Source organism: Schistocerca gregaria, chromosome 2, assembly GCF_023897955.1.
Source record: "Schistocerca gregaria isolate iqSchGreg1 chromosome 2, iqSchGreg1.2, whole genome shotgun sequence".
Taxonomy (NCBI): domain Eukaryota; kingdom Metazoa; phylum Arthropoda; class Insecta; order Orthoptera; family Acrididae; genus Schistocerca; species Schistocerca gregaria.
This window is the reverse complement of record NC_064921.1, coordinates 1043888122-1043901535: the sequence shown is the minus strand read 5'-3', so window position 1 is coordinate 1043901535 and position 13414 is coordinate 1043888122. Positions and strand designations below refer to the sequence as shown.

Genomic DNA, 13414 nt, shown 5'->3' with positions numbered 1-13414 from the left:
CTAACGGGAGAAGCGCAGGTAAGTGGGTATTTTCGGCGGGGAGAAACTAAAACGGAAAAATTAAATGAACGACACCAGATACGAAACAGTAGCATAAAATGTCGAGAAACCGACACACTAAATTCTAAAAGAAAAGCCAGTACATGACAAACGAATATCTAGAAAAAATAAAGAATATTGGAATCGATAACTATAATTAGCCTATGTAAGTATATTCCAGTAACAGATTCCTATCGCTCCATGATTCATATGTAAATTATTTTTGCAGTTGTATGCACTGAAACGTAATACTATTCTACATTTATAATGTACCTCTAAAACTACGGCGTTGTATGACAAAAATCGGAATCGGTAACTGCAACTGATCTTCTATATAGGTCAATCTAGTTACCGATTCCAATATTAGCAACTTTTTTGCTGTAGTTCAGAGAGCAATTGCAAATGCAGACGTCATATTACCCTATATTTTAATGAACACACGTGCTAAAAAAAGATCTAATTGATGACTCACCGAATGGCTAGAATCGGTGACTAGAATTGATCTTCACTTCTAGTTTCCGATTCCAGCTTTTCGATTGTTCATAATTTGGGACATTTTCGCAGTAAATATCTGGAATATGTTTTTGTACGATTTCTAGATTTCGTATTGATCTCAGAACTTCTACGAAAAACTAATAATTATTGTGCGTACACCTTGCAAATTTTTCTCCGTTTCATAGTAATTAAGAAAGTAATTCCATATGTAGAAATCCTGTAACACTTTAGTACACACAGTTATTGTTAAAACGATCTAAATAACACACCGCGGAATGGATGGAATCGGTAACTGGAATTAACCTATATAGGTCAGTTCCAGTTACCGATTACAGTATTTTATTTGTTAGATCCAACTATTTTTCGATTTTCGTTACTTGTGTTCTCGTCCCGCGAGATTTAGTAGTTAGTATTGGCAGTTAAAGCGAATTCATAATATTATGACTTCATGCTCTATATTTCACAGGATTTAAAGGTTCTCTATACTTTCCTTACTCGCATAAACTGCGATAGTAATTTATTTCTGACATGTAGGTATTTCTCTTTTTCTGCTCTTATTTATTTTCGTTACCTTTAATTCTTGTCCGTATAATTTGTGGCTAATTGATCGATCACGTGAACTGTGTTTGTAATTTTATCGTATGCTACAGTCGTTTGTTCATGAATATGGTCTGTTGCTTTAAAAGACTGCCTCTATGTAGCATCTCCGCCTTAGGTACGACGTCATTGCACAAAACCGACGAATGGAACTGGATACTAGAATTGACCCTAATAATCTGTTTACGTTTATGTGGTGCAACGTGTTGACAATGTCCCGCTTGACGTTTTCCATCTTCCGTGCACGACAACAGAATTTATATCTCTGGCGTCAACAATGGCAGTGCAGTTGCAGCCGGCGCCCCGGGTCGTTGCCGCGTAACTGAGTTCCGCGGCAGCAAACCGGCAGGTCGCGGCGCGGACGCGGGCCATGAGCTGGTTGGAGAGCGCCGCGCGATGGTCTGTGCGGCTGCCGCGAGGCGCGCTGCGGGCGCCCGCACTGCGCATGCGCCAGCCGGCGCGAGCCTTGGCCGACGAGCCCGAGCAGCGCCAGCCTGGACCCGGCCGCGAAAGGGTTAGTACGCGTGCGAGACGCTAAGCGCTGCGGTCCAGCATCTGCACTACAGTTGAATTCTTTTATCTTGGCGGTTCGCGAATGCCCGCCCAGACGCGGGAGATTGCTGCGTTGCCAGTTGCAAACGACACACGCGCCAAGTTGAGCAGCGCCGTAGTATAGTATAGTTCGCAAACTTATTTTTAGGGGGGAGCGCGTAGTTTATGAAGTAAAGCCACAGCGGCCGCATTATCCCTTTCGCTGCTACACAGACGTGCTCCACGCATTCCGTGCTGTGCACGATTTTGTCATCACTGCATTTCTCGCCTGTGCAGGCACATGGTGTTTCGACTGCTTTGACAGACTTTATCACTCGATTTCACAAAATCTATTTGGCCCAAAAATTTGATTTTTACACATCTTCTTGACTGATACCTTTCCCCCCATAAATGACTTAACTTTGTTTCGATGTTCAACGCAGTTATTGTGCAGCATTAGATGTAGTAAACCCTTGCAGGAAATATTGAGTACTTTGCAGAGGTAAAAGTCCATAGCGTATACTTTTCGTATGGTCGATTTTAGTTGCCACTAGAAATTTTAAAAAATTACAATCAAACGAATAAAATTCATGAAGTAAGACATAACGATATTGTTTTTGAATAAATAAAATATTAAGCACCGAACGAGGTTTGAACATAGAATCTTTCACTAAGGTGCTAAACACTTTAACCATCACGCTAACGCAGCTTGTCATTCAATACATCTCACTAAGGACTTTAAAACATAACGCAAAATACCGACAAACACTGTTTGTATGACAATGAGTTACGTTTCATCTACGTAGAATAGGAAATAAACAATTACCGCTGTTCTTTATTGCAAAAAAGCGGTTAGTGAGGATGATACACAAACCTTTCCTTGGTATTGCCTGAATTAGGAGGCTTATTGCTTGTTTTGTTTGATTAATTAATTAATAGAATATGAAGCAAATGGCATAAAAAATGCTTTTTTCCAACATTCTATAAAATAAATTCTGCTATCAAGACACTGCTTTTGTTCAATTACTTTATTTATAACTGAACGTTTCTAAAAATGAATACACTCGTCTGTGTTCTGCACTGCTGTCGAGCTCTGGCAACATCGTTCTCTGTTCATTGGCTGAGTGTTCTGTGACGTCAGATGCGCAGAACGAACCTAAACTCGGCCGTCGTCGTAAATGACGCTTACTTTAGACACCGGCTTACGTAGCAGAAGATCACAGAGATATAGTCACCTCAGAAAATGCGGAGTCGCATCAAGTCCTTTCGTGACACTACTCGTCTGTTTCTTCAGTAACGCAGTCAACATGGCGGCTGTAACATTGTAGGTTCTCGCGTATTTCGACTGTTCAAATGTGTGTGAATTCCTAAGGGACCAAACTGCTGAGGTCATCGGTCCCTAGACTTACACACTACTTAAACTAGCTTAACGCTGAGCACAACTCTCGCACCCATGCCCGAGGGAGGTCTCGAACCTCCGGCGGGAGGAGCCGCACGATTAGTGACATGGCGCCTCTAACCGCGCGGTCATTCCGACCGGCACTTCGATTGTTATAAAGCTAATGGAAGACCAAGCAATAATGATGCTAAGACGTATAAGAGATTCAAGTTTTTGGAGATGTAAGGGGCGATCAAAAAGTTTCCCTTTGAGGGCGTTGATGCAGCGTATATGCAACGTAGTGCGTCTCCGCTGCAGGTGTATAAGCACCGACATGTAGGCAATGGGTCATGGTGGCTTTCACGTCTTTCCGACGTGTGACGGTAAATGCGGAAACGTCAGCTATGGCGACGTCATTACCAAATGCATCCAAACAGGACCAACGTGAGGTTATTGTTTTCTTTGCTGCTGAAGGACAAACACCAGTAGACATTCTAACAATACCACCACTTGCAAAGTAGGTTAGAAATCAGATTAATAATGTTGCTCGCGCAGCATATGTTCGCTTTATCGGGCAACAGCAAACTTATTGACTTTGGATGGTATCGTCAGAATGGAAATAATGAAGTCACTGTAAAAAAAAAGTCATTAATTTTGGCACTTATCTTGAATGGATCCCCACCTTGTTTTCGTCGAAGTTGTTATGGCTCATTTGGCTGATTCTAGGCTGATTCCACTTTGACTGCTAGAAGGTCCAGATCTGTATTTCAGCAATACCTGAAGACCTAACAAATGCATTTTTCAGGAAATTCTTAATGATCAAACAATCCCAGATCAGAGCAATGGTATGGTAGAAATGATTTTTGACTTGGTGTTCACGATCCACATTTTTATTAAACTGCTTGTAAATTCACATATACTTCTTCTTAATTGTCACATCATTAAGAAGACAGTTTTGTATCAATCTTTGTATGTTTAATTTCCACTTTAACCATTCACAAGACTTGACTGTTCTTTAACAAAGCGGTATAACAACTTAATTTCTGCAAAGTGAAACAAAGACTGCTCTGTGCGCATTCGCGCCAAAACGGTTACAAGTAAGTCAAAGATTATGACAGTCTCACAGAAATGAATACACACAAGAACCATATCACTGTAATATATCGATACATCGGAGCACCTACACATTAAGAAAAACAAATGTGAATATTGTCACAAAAATAAGCCTGTTTCTTCGTAGAAAATTAGTACGATATTACAGGATCGAGAACTGGCGTTGGAGTGCCGTAATGGCCACGTAAATAAAGAACCATTACAACATTCATCGGAGAATCAATAATGCTTGTGAATCAGTAAGTTTGGCGAAAACCGTCATTGTGGAATGGTGTACTAAGTTATGTGTTGGTCACAGTTCGGCACAAGACGCCAGTGAGTTCAGAAGGTCAACCTCACCATTATGAATGAGGTTCATTGGCAGAACGCTTACAACGTGCAACAGTTCTAGTAAAGAGACTGCTTACATCACGCTTGTCCGCCCTGTTATGGAGTATTGCTGAGCGGTGTGGGATCCGCATCAGGTGGGACTGACGGATGGCATCGAAAAAGTACAAAGAAGGGCAGCTCGTTTTGTATTATCGCGAAATAATGGAGATAGTGCCACAGACATGATACGTGAATTGGAGTGTCAATTGTTAAAACAAAGGCGTTTTTCTTTGGGACGGGATCTTCTCAAGAAATTTCCGTCATCAGTTTTCTCTTCCGATTGTGAAAACATTATGTTCGCACCCACCTACATAGGGAGAAATGATCATCACGATAAAATAAGATAAACAGGTCTCGCACAGAAAAATTTAAGTGCTCGTTTTTCCCGCCCGCCATTCGAGACTGGAACGGTAGAAAGACAGCTTGAAGGTGCTTCAATGAACCCTCTGCCAGGCTCTTTATTGTGAATAGCAGAGTAATCACGTAGATGTATATGCAGATGTAGGCAGACAAGTGGGAAGCACTCCAGCACTCGTCCTGTGATCCCGATGTCTCTTCATCTGATTATCACGCCTTTGATCCTTTAAATAAGGCCTCCACGGCTATACTGCCTGATTGGCTTACCGATTCTCAACTGTTCAGTCATCGAACGGTAACTTTTAGATCGCCCGTATTAGTTTCCGCCAATGTTGACCGTAATACATTCTTTAAAATTCTGTGGATAAAATACACAGCACTCGCTATCGTCTACAAATGAAATTTGACTGATGTTATAAGGCTCGGATATGTAGGGAACACATTAGTTGAGAACAGACTGAAACACCGTTGTGGCCTATAGCTGATGTTATCAGTCTGCACGTTGACCAAGCAGTGAAGGAAACCAAGGAGAAGTTCGTGAACGGGAATTGAAGTTCAGGGAGTGGACAGAATAATTTCGAAGTTTGACAGTGGCATCGCAGTGCTGTCAGAGACGGGTTAGGACTTCGAAGAGCAGCTGAGTGGAACGTGTAGTGTCTCGGAAAGATGTCAAAAGATGACTATGAAAATAAGTAAAACGAGGCTAATAGAATGTAATCGAATGAAATCAGGCGATGTGAAGAGAGTTAGAAATGTAAATGAGACACTCAAAGTGGTATTTGAGTTTTGCTACGAGGGTAATCCCAAAAGTAAGGTCTCTTATTTTTGTATAAGTACATAGACCTGTTTATTTCTACAACGGTTTACATTAGTTTACAGCTTGAACGTTTACCAATTTTTCGACATAATCACCATTTCTGCCGATGCATTTTTGTAGACGCTGTGGTAGTTTTTGTATACCCATGTTCAGAAAGTTATGAACCTCTTCTTTTACCTCGTCGTCGGAGCTGAATCGCTTTCCGGTCAAATGTTCTTTTAACCTAGGGACCAGGTGATAGACACTGGGCGCCAAGCCAGGACTATAGCGTGGGTGGGTGATTACATTCCACTGAAACTGTTGCAGGAGAGCAACGTCCTCTTCTCCGGGTCTGAATTGCCCGTTTGAGTTCTCTCAGAGTACCTGTCATCACTAATTGTGGTCTCAGTGGACATAACGTCTGTGGTGTCACCGCCAGACACCACACTTGCTAGGTGGTAGCCTTTAAATCGGCCACGGTCCGGTAGTATACGTCAGACCCGCGTGTCGCCACTGTCAGTGATTGCAGACCGAGCGCCGCCACACGGCAGGTCTAGAGAGACTTCCTAGCACTCCGCCCAGTTGTACAGCCGACTTTGCTAGCGATGGTTCACTGACTTCTACGCTCTCATTTGCCGAGACGATAGCATAGTCTTCAGCTACGTCATTTGCTACAACCTAACAAGGCGCCATTATCTGTTACTATTGATACTGTGAATCATGTAATGTCAAGAGCGACGTTCGTCATTAATGGATTAAAGTATTCCACCAGCTACGTCCGTTTTTCTCAATTCTATTTTTCCTTGTCCTGTTCTAGACCTCACGCCAGCCTGTGTGAGCTAAAACTCGTGCCTTTCGGCCTCCTCTAGCAACACGGTGTTGCCTCTCCTGCCAACCACAACAAAGTCGACCAACAATACATCTTTCCGATCCCAAAAAACTATTGTCATGACTTTAACGGCAGACTGTGTAAATTTCCACGGCTTTGGCGAAGAAGGATGCCATCACTGGCGTGATTGTTGCTTGGTCTCAGGTGTAAAGTGGTATGCCCTGGTTTCGTCACCCGTGACAATTGAGCCCAGAAAGTTGCCCTGTTAGGCTGCAAGGCAGTGAAGAAATGCGCGGGAAGCATCAATTCGTTGCCGCATGTGCTCCTCAGTCAGCATGCGTGGCACTCATCTTGCACAACACCTTCCGGTAGTTCAATGTTTCCTTTAAAATTCTGTGAGCGGTGCTTCGGGAAACCTCAAAACCAAAATGCAGAGATCACCCAGGGTGATCCGCCGATCTTCCGCATGCTTTGGGCAACCTTCAACACTGCCTCCTCAGAAATTGACGGTCTTCCGCTCCTTTGTTCGTCGTGAATTTCGGTCAGACCAGCTGCAAACTCTGTACACCACTCCGATCATTTTTGACATCCATGCACGACTCACCTTACAATTCCGTCAATTCGTGATGGATTTCAATCGGTGCAGTGCCCTTTTCGTTCAAAAACCGAACAACTGCGCGCAATTCGCACTTGGCGGTAACATCCAACGGGAGCTCCATTCTCAACGGCTGCCAAGTCAACACTGAGCGCCTCAGCTCGGGGTGCGCATGTTTACACACAGCGCGTGAAGCACTCTTCATAACAGTGTGACCAACTGCCACACAAACAGAGTTGTGTACTTATAGGAGACCTTACTTTTGCATTTTGGCAGCAAAAATAACTGACAGTGCTTAAAGTACGGAAGACGAAAATACATACAGCCAATAACAAGTGAAGCGTTTCCGAAAGAGAGAAATTAGTTAATATCGAATATAAATTTAAGTGTTGGGGACTGTTTACTGAAGGTGTCTGGAGAGTAGCCTTATACGGCAGTGAAGTGATTGGTTGATAGGAAACGTCCTGAGACGTGTTGAGGATTATAATTTGCGGAGAGAGACAGATAGAGAGGCCAAGGCTTCACTACAATAAGGAGCTCTGACTGAACTCTGGTTGCGGTAGTTATGCAGGGACGAAGATGCTAACACAAGATACACTAGCATAGAGAGGAATATGTAACAAGTCTCCATCAAACTCTGCATAACTGATCTGCAGTTAACAAGTAAGTGTCGGGGAGAGGGTTCATCCAACCGACTTCAAGCTGAAACTTGAAACTTCCTGGCAGATTAAAACTTTATGCCAGACCGAGACTCGAACTCGGGACCTTTGCTTTCGCGGGCAAGTGCTCTACCAACTCAGCTACCCAAGCACGACTGACGCCGCGTCCTCACAGCTGTACTTCTGCCAGTACCTCGTCTCCTGCCTTCCAAACTTTACAGAAGCTCTCCTGCAAAGCTTACAGGATCGTTTCGTCCGACAAGAGACGTAGCACTCTCAAGATCTTTTTTAAGGGACCGAAAGTGTGACAACCGCATGGGGAGATATCAGGACTATACGGTGGGACCCGGGTGTCTCCCAGTGCAGTTGAGTAGCCGCTGCTTCTGCGTTACGACATTCGCGACATGGAGACGTCTGTTACTGTGAAGCGGTATCGTCCCACGTCACGCACCATTCCGCAACGGTGCTTGGTTTTCAACACATGTGATACCCCATACACATTCTTCATTCTCCGTTGGATGTCTACCTGTGTTTCTTCTTCGGAAGCCAAGAAAAGAATAACAGCATGCTGGTCTTATTGGAATGCATTTGGTGATAAACAACGTCACAGGTAACGTTTCCGCATTTACCGCACGCACATAGGAAGGACAGAAAGGCACAAATGGCTCTGAGCACTATGGGGCTTAACTCCTGAGGTCATCAGTCCCCTAGAACTTAGAACTACTTAAACCTAAGTAGCGGTCGCGTGGTTCCAGACTGTAGCGCATAGAACCGCTCGGCCATATCGGCTGCCAGAATGTCACAATGGTACGTCTTGCCTATATGCCGTTGCTTATATACTTGACCCAGAGCGGCAGTACGTTGCATAAACTGATGAGGCAGGAACATTATGACCACCTGCTTCATAACGTGTTTGTTCGTCTTTGGAACGAAAAACAGTTGAAAGTACACTATGTCATCAGAAGTATACGGACACCCAAAAAAACAAGTTTTTCATATTAGCTCCATTGTGCTGCCATCTACTACCAGGTGCTTCATTGAGTGACCTCAGTAGTCATTAGACATCGTGAGAGAGCAGGATGGCGCGCTCCGCGGAACTCACGGACTTCAAAAGTGGTCACGTGACTGGGTGTCACTTGTGTCATACGTCTGTACGCGAGATTTACGCACTCCTAAACATCCCCTAGGTCCACTGTTTCCGATGTGATAGTGAAGTGGAAACGTGAAGGGACACGTAAAGCCTAAAAGCGTACAGGCCGTCCTCGTCTGTTGACTGACAGAGACGGCAGACAGTTGAAGAGGATCGTAGTGTGTAACAGGCAGACGTGTATCGAGGCCATCGCACAGGAATTCCAAACAGCATCAGGATCCACCGCAAGTACTATGACAGTTAGGCGGGAGGTGAGGAAACTTGGATTTCACCGTCGAGCGGCTGCTCATAAGCCACACATCACGCCGGTAAATGCCAAACGACGCCTCTCTTAGCGTAAGGAGCGAAACATTGGACGATTGAACAGTGGAAAAACGTTGTGTGGAGTGACGAACCACGGTACACAATGAGGCGATCCGATGACAGGGTGTGGGTATGGCGAATGACCGGTGATCGTCATCTGCCAGAACCTGTAGTGGCAACAGTAAAATTCGGAGGCGATGGTGTGGTCCTTTTTTTCGTGGAAGGGGCTTGCACCCCGTGTTATTTTGAGTGGCACTTTACAGCGCAGACCTACATTGATGTTTTGAGCACTTTCTTGCTTCCCACTGTTGAAGAGCAGTTCTCGGATGGCGGTTGCATCTTTCAACACGATCGAGTACCTGTTCATAATGCACGGCCTGTGGCGGAGCGGTTACACGAGAATAACGTCCCTGTAATTGATAGGCCTGCATAGACTCCTGACCTGAATTCTGTAGAACGTCTTTGCGATGTTTTGGAAGGGCGTCTCAACTTCGTGCCAGGCCTCACCGACCGGCATCGATACCTCTCCTCAGTGCAGCACTCCGTGGAGAATGGGCTGCCATTCCCCAAGAAATTTTCTAGCACCTGATGAACGTATGCCTGCGAGAGTGGAACCTGTCATCAAGGCTAAGGGTGGACCAACACCATATTGAATTCAAGCATTACCGATGGAGGGCGTCCCGAACTTGTAAGTCATTTTCAGCCAGGTGTCCGGATACTTTTGATCACATGGTGTACACTCAATTGGTCTTGAAGTTTGAACTGAGTTCGCATAAAGTCAAAACATACACGCATCGTCTCTTTCTCTCTCTCTCTCTCTCTCTCTCTCTCTCTCTATCTCTCTCTCTCTCCCCTCCTTGAAACTTGAAACCGAAAAGTTCAAAGCAACTAAACCAGTTATCTTAATTGTCGTCAAAGAGTTTACCACCAGCAGGCTTTGCTGGTGAAAATGGTTCAAATGGCTCTGAGAACTACGGGTCTTAACATCTGAATTTATCAGTCCCCTAGAACTTAGAACTACTTAAACCTAACTAACTTAAGTACATCACACACATCAATGCCCGAGGTAGGATTCGAACGTGCGACCATGGCAGCAGTGCGGTTCCGGACTGAAATGCTTAGAACCGCTTGGCCACAGCGGCCGGCGATGATTAGAATTTAACGTCCAGTGACAAAGACGTCACTGTAGGCGGAGCACAAGCTCGGAGTACGGAAGGATGGGGAAGGAAATCGAACGTGCCCTTTTAAAGGGACCATCCCGACTGTTGCCTGAAGCGACGGAGGGAAATCACGGAAAACGTACAGGACCACCGGGAGCAGGTTTGATCCACTGTTCTCCCCGATGCAAGTCCAGTGTGCTAACCACAGCGCCACTTGACTCGCTCACTTTTTAGAGGAAGAACCATATTTGTGTCTAAGCCCCAGCATGTCTGCAGCCGTTGTTGCATATGTTTCCTGAAATTTCTTAACACATGGCTTCCAGTTTGATCCTAGTTGCATCTAGCTTGGTTTCTAGAAGACAGTATCAGTGGACTGTGACGTTCAGGGCGGTTCCTGACTTGGCTGACACTGAAGAACAAAATGACATGAATAGAGCTCCCAGTTTTGGTTTGCCTCATCGACGCAAGCAAATGGCTGAAGGGGAAGCGATGACTCTGCAGCTTGAGACTGTCATTGCTTCTGCAACAGATGTAACAGCAATGCCTGCTGTTAGTGTTGCAATTCTCACTTCTTTTCTTGCCATTTATGTTGCTGCCGTTGGTTTTCCTTTTGCAGTTAGAAACTTAGTGTTCATGCTTGACAGGTGAACAAGTCTTCGTCGCTACTTTGCTATCCATCTCGCTGTACGGAGAACACAATTTAAGATCATTGATATTCCAGAGACTGCCGAAAGTGGTCATAATCGCGCACAAACAGTCCAGGAAGAGGTCAGAATCGAAAATCGCAGACACAGGCAATGTCTACCACTCTGCTATCGATGGGAGGTACCGAGGCTTTAGGGAATAACGAGAGTGGGCGGACAAGCGCACACTGCGGTACCGAATCAATGAGGCCAACTTTGACGTGCCTGCGGCTGCAGCAGTGAGCTCTGCTGCGGCCGACTTATGAAGGCCGAGTATCTCTGGTCTTTGCTGCACATCGACAGTCGGGCTGAACTGGGAGTCTGAATCACAGTCGGTTACAGCAGAACTTGCTCTTTAGGTTTTGTGAACATCGGTTGAGCATTATGAAACTCACCGTGCATGAAGCTCATACACGGTGCAATCACATTAATGTGATTGCCACCTGTTGTCAACGTGCAACAAACACTCACTGACGGAATGTGGCAGCACTACCAGCGGAGGGTATATATAGGGTTTCGGGGGGACGGGGGGGGGGGGGGGGGGGAACGCGGAAACCAGTGCAGTCCTTGTCGTTATGCGAAAACGGCGCTGAGGCAAATGCGATATACCACGGGCAGTAGATGACAGGTAAACGATGGATGAAGTGATATGTGCGGGTAGATAGATTGGAAGGAGTTTCTTTCAATAAATGAAGATTAGGGACCCTAGGCGGGTCAGCCAAATGTCGAGGGGGGGGGGGGGGGGGGTTAACAAGAATGTTTTGACTTCTACACTTTGCCTACTGGATTGGGTCGTTGGCTCTGGCTCAAGGCCTGTTATGAAACCCAGCCTGTTAATTAAAACTGCCCCTACAGTAACTTTGATTAATATTTAGTAACTAAATAGTGTTCAGGGAACTGATCACTTCTAAACAAACCAGAATAGCATTGAACCCATTTATTGAACAACAATCTTCCTAACATCAAACTGAACAATGACATACATTTACAAATGATAAAATTAAGCTAGTAATGGCTTTTATTTTCTACTCTCTCCCCTTGTCAGACGGTATAGAATACGTCAGACAAACGTACTGCAATTAGCAAATTCTCAATATGAGCGTGGGTGGAAAACTGAGCTCTGGTAATCACAGACGTGGGTAATATCGGATTAAATGCCGAAAGTGAGCATCACGTGACCAGATGCAGCATCGAGGACAGGTCAGCAAGCTGCCGGTGGCGTCTGCGTCGTCGAGGAGCCTCAACTGCAAGAAAAATGAACTTATTTTCGCGAACAGGCTACCTGTTCGTAAACTCCTATTCAAAAGCTAGTTCTGCTTTCTTTCCAATCGTCTCGCACTCGTTAAGACGGGACTCACCAACACAAAGGCGGAATCCAGTAACGACTTTAATTAAGTGTGCCTCAAGGAAATTGCTCTGCTCCTGTCTGCTTCCTGTGAGACAGTATTCCCAACCGTAATTAGCGGAATCAACATGTCGGTAACAGTAAAACATGACAGTACCCTTAACTGAATACTACAGTTCCAGCTGGCAGACTTATTCAAAGTTCTGCACAGCACACTGAAAAGAATTTACTCTCCTACAGCAGAGCCCAAAGCACGACGTCCGCTCGCTACAGGAGCTAAGACGCTTCTCTCGATAACAGCTCCAAAAGTTCCCTCTGCAAAAATCAGCACCCCCACTCTATTTTTCGAGCTGGCCAATCCCGTGGCTCTAGACCAGCACAGTTCGCTCCCACTGTTACTTCCTGGCTTCTTCCAGCCAATCAAAATATTCCGCGCCTTACTGCGCCTAGAATGTTCTGGAACAAACTGAAACTCCGTTCAAAATTGAACCCACCAATCGTGTCTGTCTGTTCGCCCTCGCGCAGGAAAAAGTCATTGCACTAGCTTAACAGCGTTTCCTAGAAAGCCCCAGAAAACGTTAAGACTCGTGGGAAAGCTCCCTTAGGCACCAGCTCATCTCGACATAGTGGCGTCGGCGTAACGTCCTGCGCCATCAAGGCGCCGTCCCTCGAAGGCCTGCCTCAGTTGTGAGCGCAATGGGTGCCTACCTGCTCCGGCGGCGCGTCTCCCCCAGTGCGAGGTTTTCGCATGCCGACTCGTAATGGTCGGTTGTAAACTTTCGCACCCCTCTGCCCTGCCTTTGAGCAGTGCCGCTCGTCCGCTCCAGCCAAACTCCATGAAAATATCACCTGAACCCCGACTCCATGCAACATGCGAATTTCTTAAAGTTAATACGCGTCTTATGCCGTGTGATACTCCCTATATTAATTTCAATAGGCTGATCACCTGATAAATAATATAATAACCCATATCCAACTCGTCTTTGCAACAATTATTTACTACAGTAAGGTGCAA

At 45.3% G+C, this 13414-nt stretch overlaps 1 protein-coding gene across 1 annotated transcript in view; it reads left to right on the top strand.

Moving 5' to 3' along the window:
• Positions 1 to 1501: 1501 nt before the first annotated feature.
• Positions 1502 to 13414, top strand: part of LOC126336100 (uncharacterized) — a 50900-nt gene continuing 38987 nt past the window's right edge. Inside the window, exon 1 of the mRNA XM_049999580.1 lies at positions 1502 to 1645. Coding sequence (XP_049855537.1) covers positions 1502 to 1645 — 144 coding nt within the window. The remainder of the gene's footprint in view (positions 1646 to 13414) is intronic.